The sequence below is a fragment of the Mauremys reevesii genome, linkage group 3 (assembly GCF_016161935.1).
Source record: "Mauremys reevesii isolate NIE-2019 linkage group 3, ASM1616193v1, whole genome shotgun sequence".
NCBI classification, from domain to species: domain Eukaryota; kingdom Metazoa; phylum Chordata; order Testudines; family Geoemydidae; genus Mauremys; species Mauremys reevesii.
In genome coordinates this window covers 74,703,846-74,716,380 of record NC_052625.1, presented here as the reverse complement: position 1 = coordinate 74,716,380, position 12,535 = coordinate 74,703,846, and the positions used below count along the sequence as shown (strand labels likewise).

At 42.4% G+C, this 12,535-nt stretch overlaps 1 protein-coding gene across 9 annotated transcripts in view; it reads right to left on the bottom strand.

Annotated features, from left to right (window-relative positions):
• Window positions 1-12,535, bottom strand: part of GREM2 (gremlin 2, DAN family BMP antagonist) — a 48,349-nt gene continuing 35,814 nt past the window's right edge. For 7 of the 9 annotated variants that reach the window (XM_039533011.1, XM_039533008.1, XM_039533007.1 and 4 more), the window contains one exon: window positions 1-2,824. In XM_039533011.1, coding sequence (XP_039388945.1) covers window positions 2,317-2,824 — 508 coding nt within the window. In that variant the 3' untranslated portion in view covers window positions 1-2,316. Of the gene's footprint in view, window positions 2,825-7,710; window positions 7,868-12,535 lie in introns of all 9 variants that reach the window. The other 2 variants (XM_039533012.1, XM_039533013.1) reach the window with 1 other exon arrangement.

Sequence of the window (12,535 nt, the reverse complement as noted above, 5' to 3'; positions counted from 1 at the left end):
AAATATTGAAGTTAGAAGCAAAGCCCACACACCTGGATTCCATATAACCCTAGAGTATCTTTATTTGTTCTATAATTTAATAATACACCTATAAAATAATTATAGTATTTCTTCATTTTGTTTTCATTTATAAAACAAGAATTAAATACAGTTTGAACCATTACAAGCTCTACTCAGTTTTTACATACAAACAGCCCCAAGGAGGAGCTTCATGCTGCAGCATATTCATATTGCAAATTGGTGAGAAACCCTGCTTGGGAGTAGCTTAATGATAAGCATTCTTGCATATTTTTCCTTAAATAATTGTAGAGTTAATATAATTAAGAAGGGCCCAGGGCATTTCTAGCTAGTCTTAACCACAAGGGCCTGACTTTACAATCTCTTCCTTCAAGGACACATTCATAATCCTAGAACCCTAATGGGTTGCAGGCATTTCAAACTCCCTCTGTACTATCAAAAAACTCCCAATAACCTGGATTCAGGAGTGCCCATTCATATGGCTGACAGCAGAGCAATAACAGCCTCTAAAGCGAGCCCTGGACTAGGCGTCTCCCTGGGCAGCTCTGACATTGTGTAACAACAAGGCAGAAAATACACGCAATGTAGCTGTAACAGGGTAACATACCTACCCGATCCCATCCTCCCCGTGCCAATCCCCGTAAACCGATTGGTGAGCTCTAGCAGAGATCAGTACCAAAAGCCTCTTAAAGCAGCCTGCCTCGCATAATAGTGAACTGTGCCATTGAACTCATAGCTGGCAACAGTCTGTAACACTTTTAACCCTTGGGATTGGTCATTCCTGAAGACGTTGCCAGAGAAGTGCTCCACAGGCTGGTTTCATTAGCCCAGAAGTATTGCAGATGCTAAGCTATAAGACATGCAACAAGGTCACACATTAGTCTCTTGTATTAGTTGGTGTGCTCTTTGATTAACTTACTGTGTTTAAAGAGAAGACATTACAGCCACTGGTCTTAGAAATCTGAACTGGAACATACTGAATATACAAACATGCTAAACTTTATAACCCTATATCAAAAGTGTAATGGGGCAACAGTGCTGCAGTAGTTACAACAGCTTATTCCCTCCCAATTTGTAGAGGAGGGGACAGAACTCTTCCTCATTTCTGTAGCTGTGACCACATTCTACAAGCATTTGCTAGCCTGCTCTTCTTTCAACATGACAAAGGCCACTTGATTCCCATTCACTGTGTGGAAGATGCTCCCGACACCTGAAGAAACTGATACGTAAGGCAGCATTTGTATTCAAAGCAACAATGACTGCAATCTGTCCTTTGTGCTACAATGCTTTAATAACTTAAGTGGAATACTGCTCCCACAAGTGTTAATACCCTCCGCCCCACCCTACCCCACACAGGTATAAATACACAGCAATAACTGGATGGGTTTGGGAACATACTAAAGGCAGAATCTACTGAAAGCCCATTCAAAACCTGTCAGTTTCAAGTCAGGTGACTGACCTAGCAATCAAGTCTATTTACTCAAGACACTTTAATCTAATCTTTGGAATATTCTGCCAGAAGAAAAAAATATATGGCTAGGTCTAATAATATTTTAAACAACTTTACTATAGCTAGGTTACAAAATAAACATTGCTGTAGAGACTGTGTGTTTGATATAGTCAAATTGCAGCAGCACAAGAATCCATCTTCAGTCTGCTGGTGGAAAAGCGGTAGCTGCTGAGAGAGTTGTGGCTGACCTAACATTCCCTCTCCCCATGCTCATCTCCATCTCAGACAAGGAGCGCAGAGCCATTCTGTCATCCTACAGTTAGAGTTCCCTCATCATGATCACAGCCTCTCATTTTTCTTTTAGTACTCTACTGTATCCCATAGCTGCACCTCACAGCCACAGCTGGCAGCACCAAGCGCTTAAATATGAAGGTGAAAAGCTCCAGACTGAACACTGAGTGAGATGGCAAAGGTAGCAAGACACATTTTCTTCCCACAGAAAGGACTGGAGTGTAGGGCAGAGGGTTTTTCCCACATAGTGGAAACGTTAATGCTGGATTCAGCCATCGGTCACCTAGATGATCAATCCCAAATTCGGAGGGGCCTGCTCCACCCTTAAAATTAAATTTTAAGAGGATTATATTGGAAATATGTTGAGGTTTTATGGCAAGGTGCCTAACATAGCCCAGGACAAATTTTAGTTCCAGTAGGCAAATGACAAGTGAGCCTTCCGTGCTAGAAAGATGCATCCTGAAGAAAGAAAACCAGACAATGAGTCTGCTCAGGGAAGAGGAGAGACAGCAGCAAATCCGATGGGGTGATGCCAAGCAGTAGCCAGATACTTGCTTTCACTGTTTGTCTGAGTTGCTGAGGTTCACAGACATACACCTGCACTGCTTGACTTTCTGGATTTTCTTGAGTCGGAAAGGTGGATCCAGCTCAGGGCACTCCAGCTCCACAGTGAAGGAGGTGACTTTCTGAGGCTTGCAGAAAGCACAGGACTGGAAGGATTCCTCATCCTTTTTCACATGCCGGGGGATGTAGAAGGAGTTGCACTGGCCATAGCAGAAACGGTTGATGATGGTGCGGGTTATGCAGCCCTCCTCGCTGACAGTCTGCCGCAGGGGTTGGGTTTTGCACCAGTCACTTTTAAGGTACTTCCTCTCAGTGACCACCAGGGCCTCCTGGCTGGAGGCCAGTACTTCTTTGTTCAGATGCTGCCTCCTCTCTGAGTTGTTGCTTGTGCTGTCTTTGTAGGGAGATGGAATTGCTCCTGCAGGACGGTTTTTCCTGGTATCTGTTACTTTAACCAAGGTCGCCACCAGAAAAACAGATAAGGCAAGTTTCCAGAGCATCCTGCAAGAATAATACAAGTGAAGGTTAGAAGACATAACACTTCAGCACAATTTGCCTTTATTTTATCTGCACAGATATTTGCCCATCCCAGCAACAGCTAGACAGTGTTCACTAAGAGTTATAGACATGGCTATTGTACTCTTCACCTTAGGAGAAAAGTTATGGCAAGTTGAAAACGTTTCCTAAGTCTGTTTCTTCTTCTGCTTTGAAGACATCCCTGCCATCATGTCTAAAAACATCAAGTGTTAGACACAGGATATGTCAATGAAGAAATGAAGGGATTATCTAGTCAGTAGATTATCTAGTCTGACCTCCTGCTTAACACAGGCCACAGCATTTTATCCACTTACTCCTGTATTGAGCCCAATATACAGATTTCTTTCCATTGTATTCAAGTCTACACATTCTATTAATGGAGTTAGGATATTATGACTTTTGAAATCTGTTTAGTTCCCTAGGAGAATGGCTAGTTTTTAGGGCTCATTGGTCACCAAGTATGCCAGCAGGATGGGTTTCTGGCCACTGGGAGACAGGGCCCAACCTACAGTAAGAATTCACTACTTCTTCCAAACCTTCTAACTACCATTTTCTCACTGATAAATTGATAATTTGACCACCTTATTGGTCAACTGTGCAAACCAGTCAGTTAACAGAAGCTAGACGTGAACTAACTTCTCCCCACCAGGAACAACTGGGAGACCCGTTGGCTAAGTTTCAGAAGTCAGATGAGGTCTGCCAGTCTCCTGAAATCCCATTTGTGCAACCCCAGTCAAAGGGGAGAGGAAGAAAGGATGATCTACTGTGAATTCACATTTTACTGTTTCAAGCTTTGGGGTTCCAATTCTAGTCTAGTTCCAAATAATAATACAGTCAAGTATCAAGAGGTGTCTACCAGAATAGTCACTTTCACATTTTTTCTGAAGTTTCTGGGGTTTTATGTATTTCGCTGTAAGAGTGAACCTATATATTCCCGAGTGGCTCCAAGCAGCCACAAAATTGAAAGGCAACAAATGCAAGATTACTACAAGGAAATATACGAGTACAATACACTTAATCTATTAGACTCATTGCTACAAGGTCTTTTAGGTAAATAATTTATTACAATTAAGAGACGCATACATATGGATGGGACTTTTTTTAGAAAAGATGTAAACACTCACTTTACAAAGAATAAGCCAATCACTAACTGAGACATTAAGAAATTTTCCCAGTGGGCAGATTATTCCATAATTGTCCATTACAGTTTCCTGAAGCTGGAACAGGCCACTGTTAGAGGCAGACCACTGGACTTCACGAACCAGTCATTCGATCCAGTCTGGCAAGTCTTCTGTTCCTGAAGGTCACCACTCTCTGCAGGAGGAAGTTAGACCACTTGTACAGAATTCCCTTTGACAAGTTAGGCCTAAACCTTCACAACACTCAAAAGTATTTCTGCCTCCCGGAGGAAATAGGAACAAGAAAATGTATGGCAATAGAGACACTGGAGTAGACTAATATTGTGGTAAGTGACAGTTTCCTCTGATTTAGTACTTAAGCAAACTGGCTTGCAAAGGTACTAAGTGTCCATTGATATCTATGGTGCTTTAAATAAATGGCCTTTTTTTAAAATGCTTAACTTTCAGCACATTAATACCCAGATGGAGACTGGATAAAACTCTTGGTGAATCTGCACAGAATCTTTCCATCAAGACCACTGGATGTCAATCCTGGTATCCAAGCCAAAACCTAATCAGATAGCTACAGTCCAACATTTAGTTTCAGCTTGATATAGGTGTCCCACACTTCCTCAAACTGCTCTCGCATTATCGTGCACTTGTGGCTGCACTCCAGTAATGGGTGAAATAATCGATCCCAATGTTGTTTATGAACATGTATTCCCTACCTGGCTCAAGACACATATACAAAGCCTCCCCAACAACAACTACAAATTCACGTCTTACAGAAAGAAAGAAAACAGACCTACTCCACTTACCCTCCAATCCTCACCAAAAAAATAATAGCCACAGCACTACTACATCTTGAGTGGGGAGATCCATTTCGACATAAATCACAAACTGTACTGATCAGTGAGCTTCCACTATAAACTAGATCATTGTTAGTATCAAATACTGGAATTCAAAACCCCTTCTAAAACGAGAAGTGCCATCAAGATCTCAGTGCAACTGTTCAGAGATTTTAAATGCCTGATTAAACTTCCTCCAGAAAGGGGTGGTGTAGAAGCCCCATAATACTGCAGGTCTCTTCCAGCCCCATCAGTTCTGAGAGTCTATGAAAAAAGGCATGAAATTATAGTATCTTAACAATTACTGAAACAGCTTCTACCTAGAGAATGAGGGCCATTCGATCGAATAAGCAGCCAGGATTTATCCAGTAAAATCCATGTTTATCACTAATAAAGCATTATTACTCAAAGCCACTGTTGTAAGGTTATCAGAAAATGAACTCTGCAGTACATGTAACCAAGTATTTTAGTAGTCAGCTATGCACACACCAGCTATTTCTAACATTTGATCCCTATCAAATCTGGATTTTTAAGATGTTCACAAAGTGTATTACTCTGTCCTAAACTGGTAGGTCAAAGTGTTGTGCATCCTTTTAGATCACCACATATCTAATCACATGGGTACCTCTTCAGAACCGTGCTAACCTGCAAATTGCCCCCTCTTAAACCCAGGCACTGTTAGCAACACAAACTGTATTCAAGAAAACAAAGGTACATACAACCTGGTGACAGAAACATTCCATAGACTAGATGTTCCAGATAACCACCACAACACACACACCACACCACCTCAATGAAAGCACAGAAGCATTTTGGAGAATTCTTAAGTGAGCCTACTCCAAAAGGTGCAAAAGTAACATGATGAATGTTAAGTTGATTTTGTTTCTGAATAGGCTGGGTCCACTGAATATAGACTGCTGGCAATAATGGGCCAGAGCCTCAGACCCAGTTCTATTCTACCCAAGATTCACAAAGGGGATTTAATCTGGCCACATCTGGCCAGGAGAGAATTCCTCCAGCAAAGGGGAAAAATCTCAATTAGCATAAAGGCAGTGGGGTCCATCTTCACACCATCCTTACCTGCAGCATAGAAGTAGAGCAGAGGTAAGCTTCCCTATGACAATTCCTAGAGGGCATAAAGCTGCTTAAGGACCATAGCCAGCTGTTATAAATGAAAGCAGAAGCCCCTACAATGTGGTAACTTACATAAGAGCTTGAGCTTGGGCACCTTGACAAACAAGAGGCTGTAACTTGTTCCCTGGCCAACCCATTGCCAAGTGTGTCGTGGTGCAGAAAAGAATTGGGCCCGATGTCTTTGGCTCAGCTGCATTTCTATTGCATGTGTTGAATTTGGAACTGTGAGATAGTGGACAATAGATCAACTTTGGGTTCTTATAAATACCCTAAACAATCATGAAAACGTATGTAAATCATGAGAGGTTTTTTTTTTTAAAAAAAAGTGTTTATAGCTACAATGATCTACGGAATCATAATATTCCCATGGAAAATAAGCCCTGCCTTCTAACAAGAGATCAGGCCTTAATCACATGCTCTACAAAAAGTGAGCTTTGGAAAAACACAAAGTTTTGGCCACTAGTGATTTGTCCTTAAAATAAAAAAAAAATAAAAAAAAAAAAAAAAAGTCTCCTGACTTTAAATACGTAAATACAGCTTGTAAAGTCAGGATCCTCTTTTGCTATTCATTGTCATGGCATTTTGCAGCTGTTAAGGAGCAACTACTGCATGAATAATACAAACTTGGAAATCACTGAGGGTATAATGTGTGGGCGGAGACCCCACCCATCTGCCAACAGAAGTCACACTTATTGTTTAGAGGTTAAACATCACTTAGAAAAATATCATCACAATGAGTTCTCCCCCAAGGTTGGCTGCTACGATCAGTGCCCACAAGGGTTCTTAAGCGAGGACTCTTGTGGGCACATCTCCTAAAACCTAGCTCCCTTGGTAGAAGGCTAGCCCCACCTCTTTCATCTGTGGGGAGGAGGAGGAGGAGGAGGGGAGTTTAATAAGCCATGTCTCCTCCAGTGAGTTAGCAGGATCGAAGGGCTTGTCTACACATGCAGCGCTGCAGCTGTGCCACTGCAGCATGTCTGATGAAGACGCTGTAAGCTGACAGGAGAGAGCTCTCCCATCAACATAACAAAACCACCTCGGTGAGAGGCGGTAACTATATCAGCGGGAGCAGCTCTCACACCGACGCTTAGGTCAGTGTAACTTCTGTCGCTCAGGGGTGTGGTTTTTTTCACACCCTGAAAGTTATACTGACAAAAGTGCTAGTGCAGGGACAGCCTAAGCAGTAGCGACTTGCAGGATTCCAACACTTTCTAACAGAGTGGGACAACATTAGACCACCCCCATTCTATTGTTAGAGGACTACAGTAGCAGCTTGACAGGAAAACAAGCATTTAAGCTTGAATATATTTATAAGACATGAACAATGCTATTAACAGACACTCAGATTCAGTGAAATTCTAGCCATTGAAGTCAATAAGGGTTTTACTCAGTGAGGCCAGGAGGTCACCCATTTATGCTCATCTTGCCTCTGTAGGCTTCCTAGTCCCATGGCACTGGATCTTCCGGAACCTTGTAAAGGTTAGTTGATAATTAAGGTTAAGTTATTTGTAACTTATTGAAGTATTCAACTTAGCTCTGTAGTGAGTCAAGTACAATACATGCAGCCGTCTAAGAACTTCCAGCTTACATATTATACTTCGAGCTGGTCAGAAATTTTCCAGTGGAATGTTTTCCTGGCAGAATATACTGATTTGGCAATAGCAACGTGGGAACATATTGATTTCAAACTTTCATTGGACAGATGTCTAGTTTCCTGTCAGCTCCCACTACTTGCTCCTTAGCAGCTCACCTGGTAAGGCCCAACTCCCCAGGCATTGGTTTTACCACCTTGCCAGCTCCTCATTTCCTGGAAGGTGATTGGGCAGGCTGCCTGGCTCTGTCTCCTAGCTGAGTAGGCATGTAGCTCTTCCACAAACACCTTGGAGATTTTTTTTTTCCTGAAACCACTATTGAATGAAGAAAAAAAAAAATCAAATTCTTCAGTGTATTTTGTGGACTAGAAAGTCCTGTTCCAGCTTAGCTGTAATTGTGTTCTGTAATCTTAAGAAGCCACGTTTAAATTGTGATGATGCAGCTAAGAGGACAAATTCAATTCTTGGATATATAGGAATGGTAATAACAAATAGCAGTAGAGAGGTGTAATTACCTGTTGGGGGGAGGGCATTAATGAGACCCATAATGGAATACAGTGGCCAGTTCTGGTGTCTGCACTTCAAAAAGGCTGTTGAAAAACTGGAAGGGGTTCACCAAAGAGGCACAAGAATGATTCAAGGTCTGGAAAACCTTTTCAGAGTAAAAAACACTGACTGATTTGTTTAGCTTATCCAAGGGCTAGTCTACACTTACCTGCCGGGTCGACGCGGTGAGTTCAACTTCTCGGAGTTGGAACTATCGCGTCTAACCTAGACGCGATAGTCCGAACTCCCCGCGCGCTCCGGTCGACTCCGGTACTCCACCACTGCAAACGGCAGTGGCGGAGTCGACCTTGGAGCCGCGGACTTCGATCCCGCGGCATCTGGACATGTAAGTAGTTTGAACTAGGGTACTTCGAGTTCAGCTACGCTATTCATGTAGCTCAACTTGCATACCCTAGTTCGACCCCCGCCCTTAGTGTAGACCTGCCCCAAGAGGAGATATGATAAATGTCTATTCTATAAATATGTACCTGAAGCCTGTCCAATTTATCAACATTTTTCTTGAATTGTGGATATCAGAACTGGACATAGTATTCCAGCATCAGTCACACAAGTAACAAATATAGAGGTTAAAAAAAAGATTCTGAAGTGATGGCAGACAAATGGGCCAGATCCTCTTCTGGTGTAAATTGCATAACACTGTTAATTTCCATGGGGTTATGTGGATTTACACCAGATGAAAATGTGGCTCAGTCTTCTAAGACGACAATAGCATGTATTGCACAAACACAGTTGGAAGATTTGAGGACTAGCAAACTGGTTCAGACAAAAGAGGACCAAAACAGAATTAAATTCCATAGTAATTTCACCCCAAGCTAACAGATTGTGTTCTTGGGAAATTGAGCTCAGTTCCCAGGTCTCTCCTTCCTCTTAATGCATCTAGTCAATTATGCTAATCTGCACATGGGGACAAAGGTACACCTATTGGAATTGTAGGGTACAGCTCTAGTGTGGTTCATTGCTAACATGCTAGAAATTGCTGCTTCCTCACATTCTAGCCCTACTATAACATGCACGGGGCATTGTTTTTACCAGGCTGAAGGCTAGCACCCTTGCTATGAACAAAAATGTATCTACAAAATGAACTGTGGTAAAAGATCAGAATACTTGTAAGTCACGTACAGATATACCTTCTTTGGCTTATGCCCCTGATTCAACCACAGAAGCAAGTTTTATAATCAAGTTCTTCTGCAAGAGTGAGGCAAACCTTTGGGAAAAAAATGTAACCCTTATTTTTTCCTATGCTCTCACATTGGGAAGAGCCATCCTTCCCAGTTCCTGAAAGTGAACAGCTTGTGCCAGGAGCAGAGAGTCAGTACAATTGGGAGGATTTGGGGTCATTTTTCCTGGACTAGAAACTCTCCATGTGCCTTTGGCTTCCATGGAGACACTGCTCATGTCTCTATACATAAAAAGAATTAAAGTCACAGGTGATGTGAAATATAGAGATCTTCTTAAGCAGTCTGACATTCCAGAGGGTTGTGGCCTGCTTGTTAGCCCTTGTATCCGTGCTAAGGCACTGTACGTACTTTACTAGAACACTGTTTAATTCAGTAGGTTCTGTTATGTCCCTAAACATGGACTAATACTATGGGCTTGTCTTCACTACTAAGCTAAATTGACCTAAGTTGCAAAGAGTCCTGTGGCACCTTATAGACTAACAGAAGTTTTGGAGCATGTGCTTTCATGGGTGAATACCTACTTCACCCACGAAAGCACATGCTCCAATACGTCTGTTAGTCTATAAGGTGCCACAGGACTCTTTGCAACTTTTACAGATCCAGACTAACACGGCTACCCCTGATACTTGACCTAAGTTACGCTTCTCCAGCTACGTGAATAATGTAGCTGGAGTTGATGTAGCTTAGGTCAACTTACCATGGTGTCTACACTGCACTGGGTTGACAGGAGACGCTCTCCTGTCATCGTCTCGGGGACCTGGAGTACTGGAGACTGGAGAGTGCTCTGCCATCAATTTAGCAGGTCTTCACCAGAGCTGCTAAATCGACCCCTGCTACATCAATTGCAGAAGCATTGACCTCTCCATGGTGAAGACCAGCCCTAAATGTTAGGAAAGAGAAACCCCATACTCTCGCAGGAGCTCTTTCTAGAGAGCTCCAGTGTGTTCCCTGGTGACTGCACCAGCCATTAGGGGGCAGCTCTAAGCTCAGACACAAGTTTCCCCTGCTTCCACTGAGCTACTGGAAACTTGGCTCACACACTGCCCCAAAAGATCATTCTGTGGAAATAGGCAGCAACCATTAAAAGGCTGATGTGCTGAAAAACCTTTTCAGTGTTAAGGTAGGGAGTCCCTCAGCAAATCCTGAAGATATGAGAGGTGGCTGTGAGGGCCACGCCACATCCAGGACAAGCTGCTAGGAGAACTCCCAGGCTCCAGGGAAAGAGTTGAGGGAATTCTTGGAGAGTGTGATTTATGTAGCACTCAACCTTCTCCCCACACACTCTTTCCCTCCTCCCCCCACAAGCATGCCTCATACATCAGGGTGTCAAGTTCCCTGCAACAGAGGTACGAAAAACTTCCATCTCCCTCAAGGCATGTTCAACACTGTATAATTTGCTGGTTACTTTATTTTTGGTGTGGGGGAGGCTGTAAGGAAGACTTAAAAGGTAACCCCCACCCAGATGTAAGATACCAACTTGCTGTAGCATTAGGCTTTTCAGTGCCGGATCAAATTACATCCTGGGTAGTTGCCTCTAGAGTTGTACCACTAAGTAGAAGTGTTGTGCCACTTAGTTGTACCACTAAGAGAATCAATGTTTACAACTATGGGCTTCTTGGCTATTCAGTTAAGCTAGGCTCAGGCAGTTTTGAATACAGCTTCTCATTTCATCATCAGTGCCAGAGTTAGAGATCACATAATGTTTCTCTGCACTGATGTCCTGCCAGGAATGATACGGATTTAAACAGTTAATTACTGATCTACAATACTACGCCCTCCATAGCTTGGGCTCCTCTTATCTTGCAGAGCTCCAAAACCCCTGCTTCACTTTCCTTTTTGAAGTGGCAGTGGAAGGACAGAGAAGTTTCTCATTTTTCAAGGGTGAAGGAAGGGAGAACAGGTGAAAAAGTCTTTCAGTGTTGGTCCGTAATGTCCCAGATATGAACTACTGGGTCCCTTAAGACACTGAATAATAAAACTGAAGTCTTGGAGGCATGAATACTTTGGTTGTCTTCTTTGGGGATACATATGCCAAAATGCATAGCCACCTTGATAAATTCCTATGCTTCCCGAAGATTTACATACCAGTTGCCAGTGATGCAGGCAGAACTTAATACCACCATTAGATATATAGAAATCCTAAGGACATTATTTTTCCTCTTTTTTTAAACATTAAGTGGAATCAATAAAGTGCAGTGATATGGAATGCTATAAAGTTGGCTACTTATTTGTGACGAAGGGCCAAACTTGTAGCAGGAAAGATATTTTTGCCATTGCACACCACAACTACATCAGCATTTATTAGTTTTATTGGGGGGGGGGGGGGGGAGAAAAGCGAGAAGAGAATTTTTTTTTAAAAAGTCAGCCCAAACTGGACTAGTAAACATAACATAAGGCAGCAGTGCCTTTAATCAGGGAACCCATATTTGTACTGCCTGTGCTAGATGGCATCTGGTGATTTATAGATTCTAAGGCCATATGATTGTCTAGTCTGACCTCCTATATAACACAGGCCATAGAACTTTCTCAAAACAATTCCTAAAACATAGCTTTTAGAAGAGCCTCCCATCTTGATTTTCAAAATGACAGCGATGAAGAATCCACCACACCCCTTGGTAAGTTGTTCCAAGGGTTAGTTACTCTCACTATTAACTGGTAAAAGAGTTATTTCCAGTCTGAGTGTGTCTAGCATCAACTTTCAGCCACTGGATTGCATTATACCTTTCTCTGCTAGACTGATGAACCCATTACTAAACATTTGTTCTGTGTAGGTTCTTAAAGAATGATAAAGTCACCTCTTAGCTTTCACTTGGATAAGCTAAATAGAATCCAGGAGCTCAGTCTATCACAATAAAACATGTTTCCTAATCCTATAATCGGTCTTATGGTTCTTCTCTGAACCTTCCTCAAATTTAAATCAACATCTTTCTTAAATTGTGGGTACCAGAGTTGGACAGTTTCCAGCAGCAGTTGCACTAGTGCCAAGAATAGAGGTAAAATAATCTCTTTACTCCTACTCAAGATTCCCCTGTTTATGTATCCAAGGATCACAGTCACTCTTGTGGCCACAGCATCAGACTGGGAGTTCATATTCAATTGATTATCCACCAGCATCCTCAAATCTTTTTCAGTCACAGCTTCCCAGGATAGAGTCTGCCATCCTGCAAGTATGGCCTGTATTCTTTGGTCCTAGATGTACACATTTTCATTTAGCCATATTAAAACACATACCATTTGC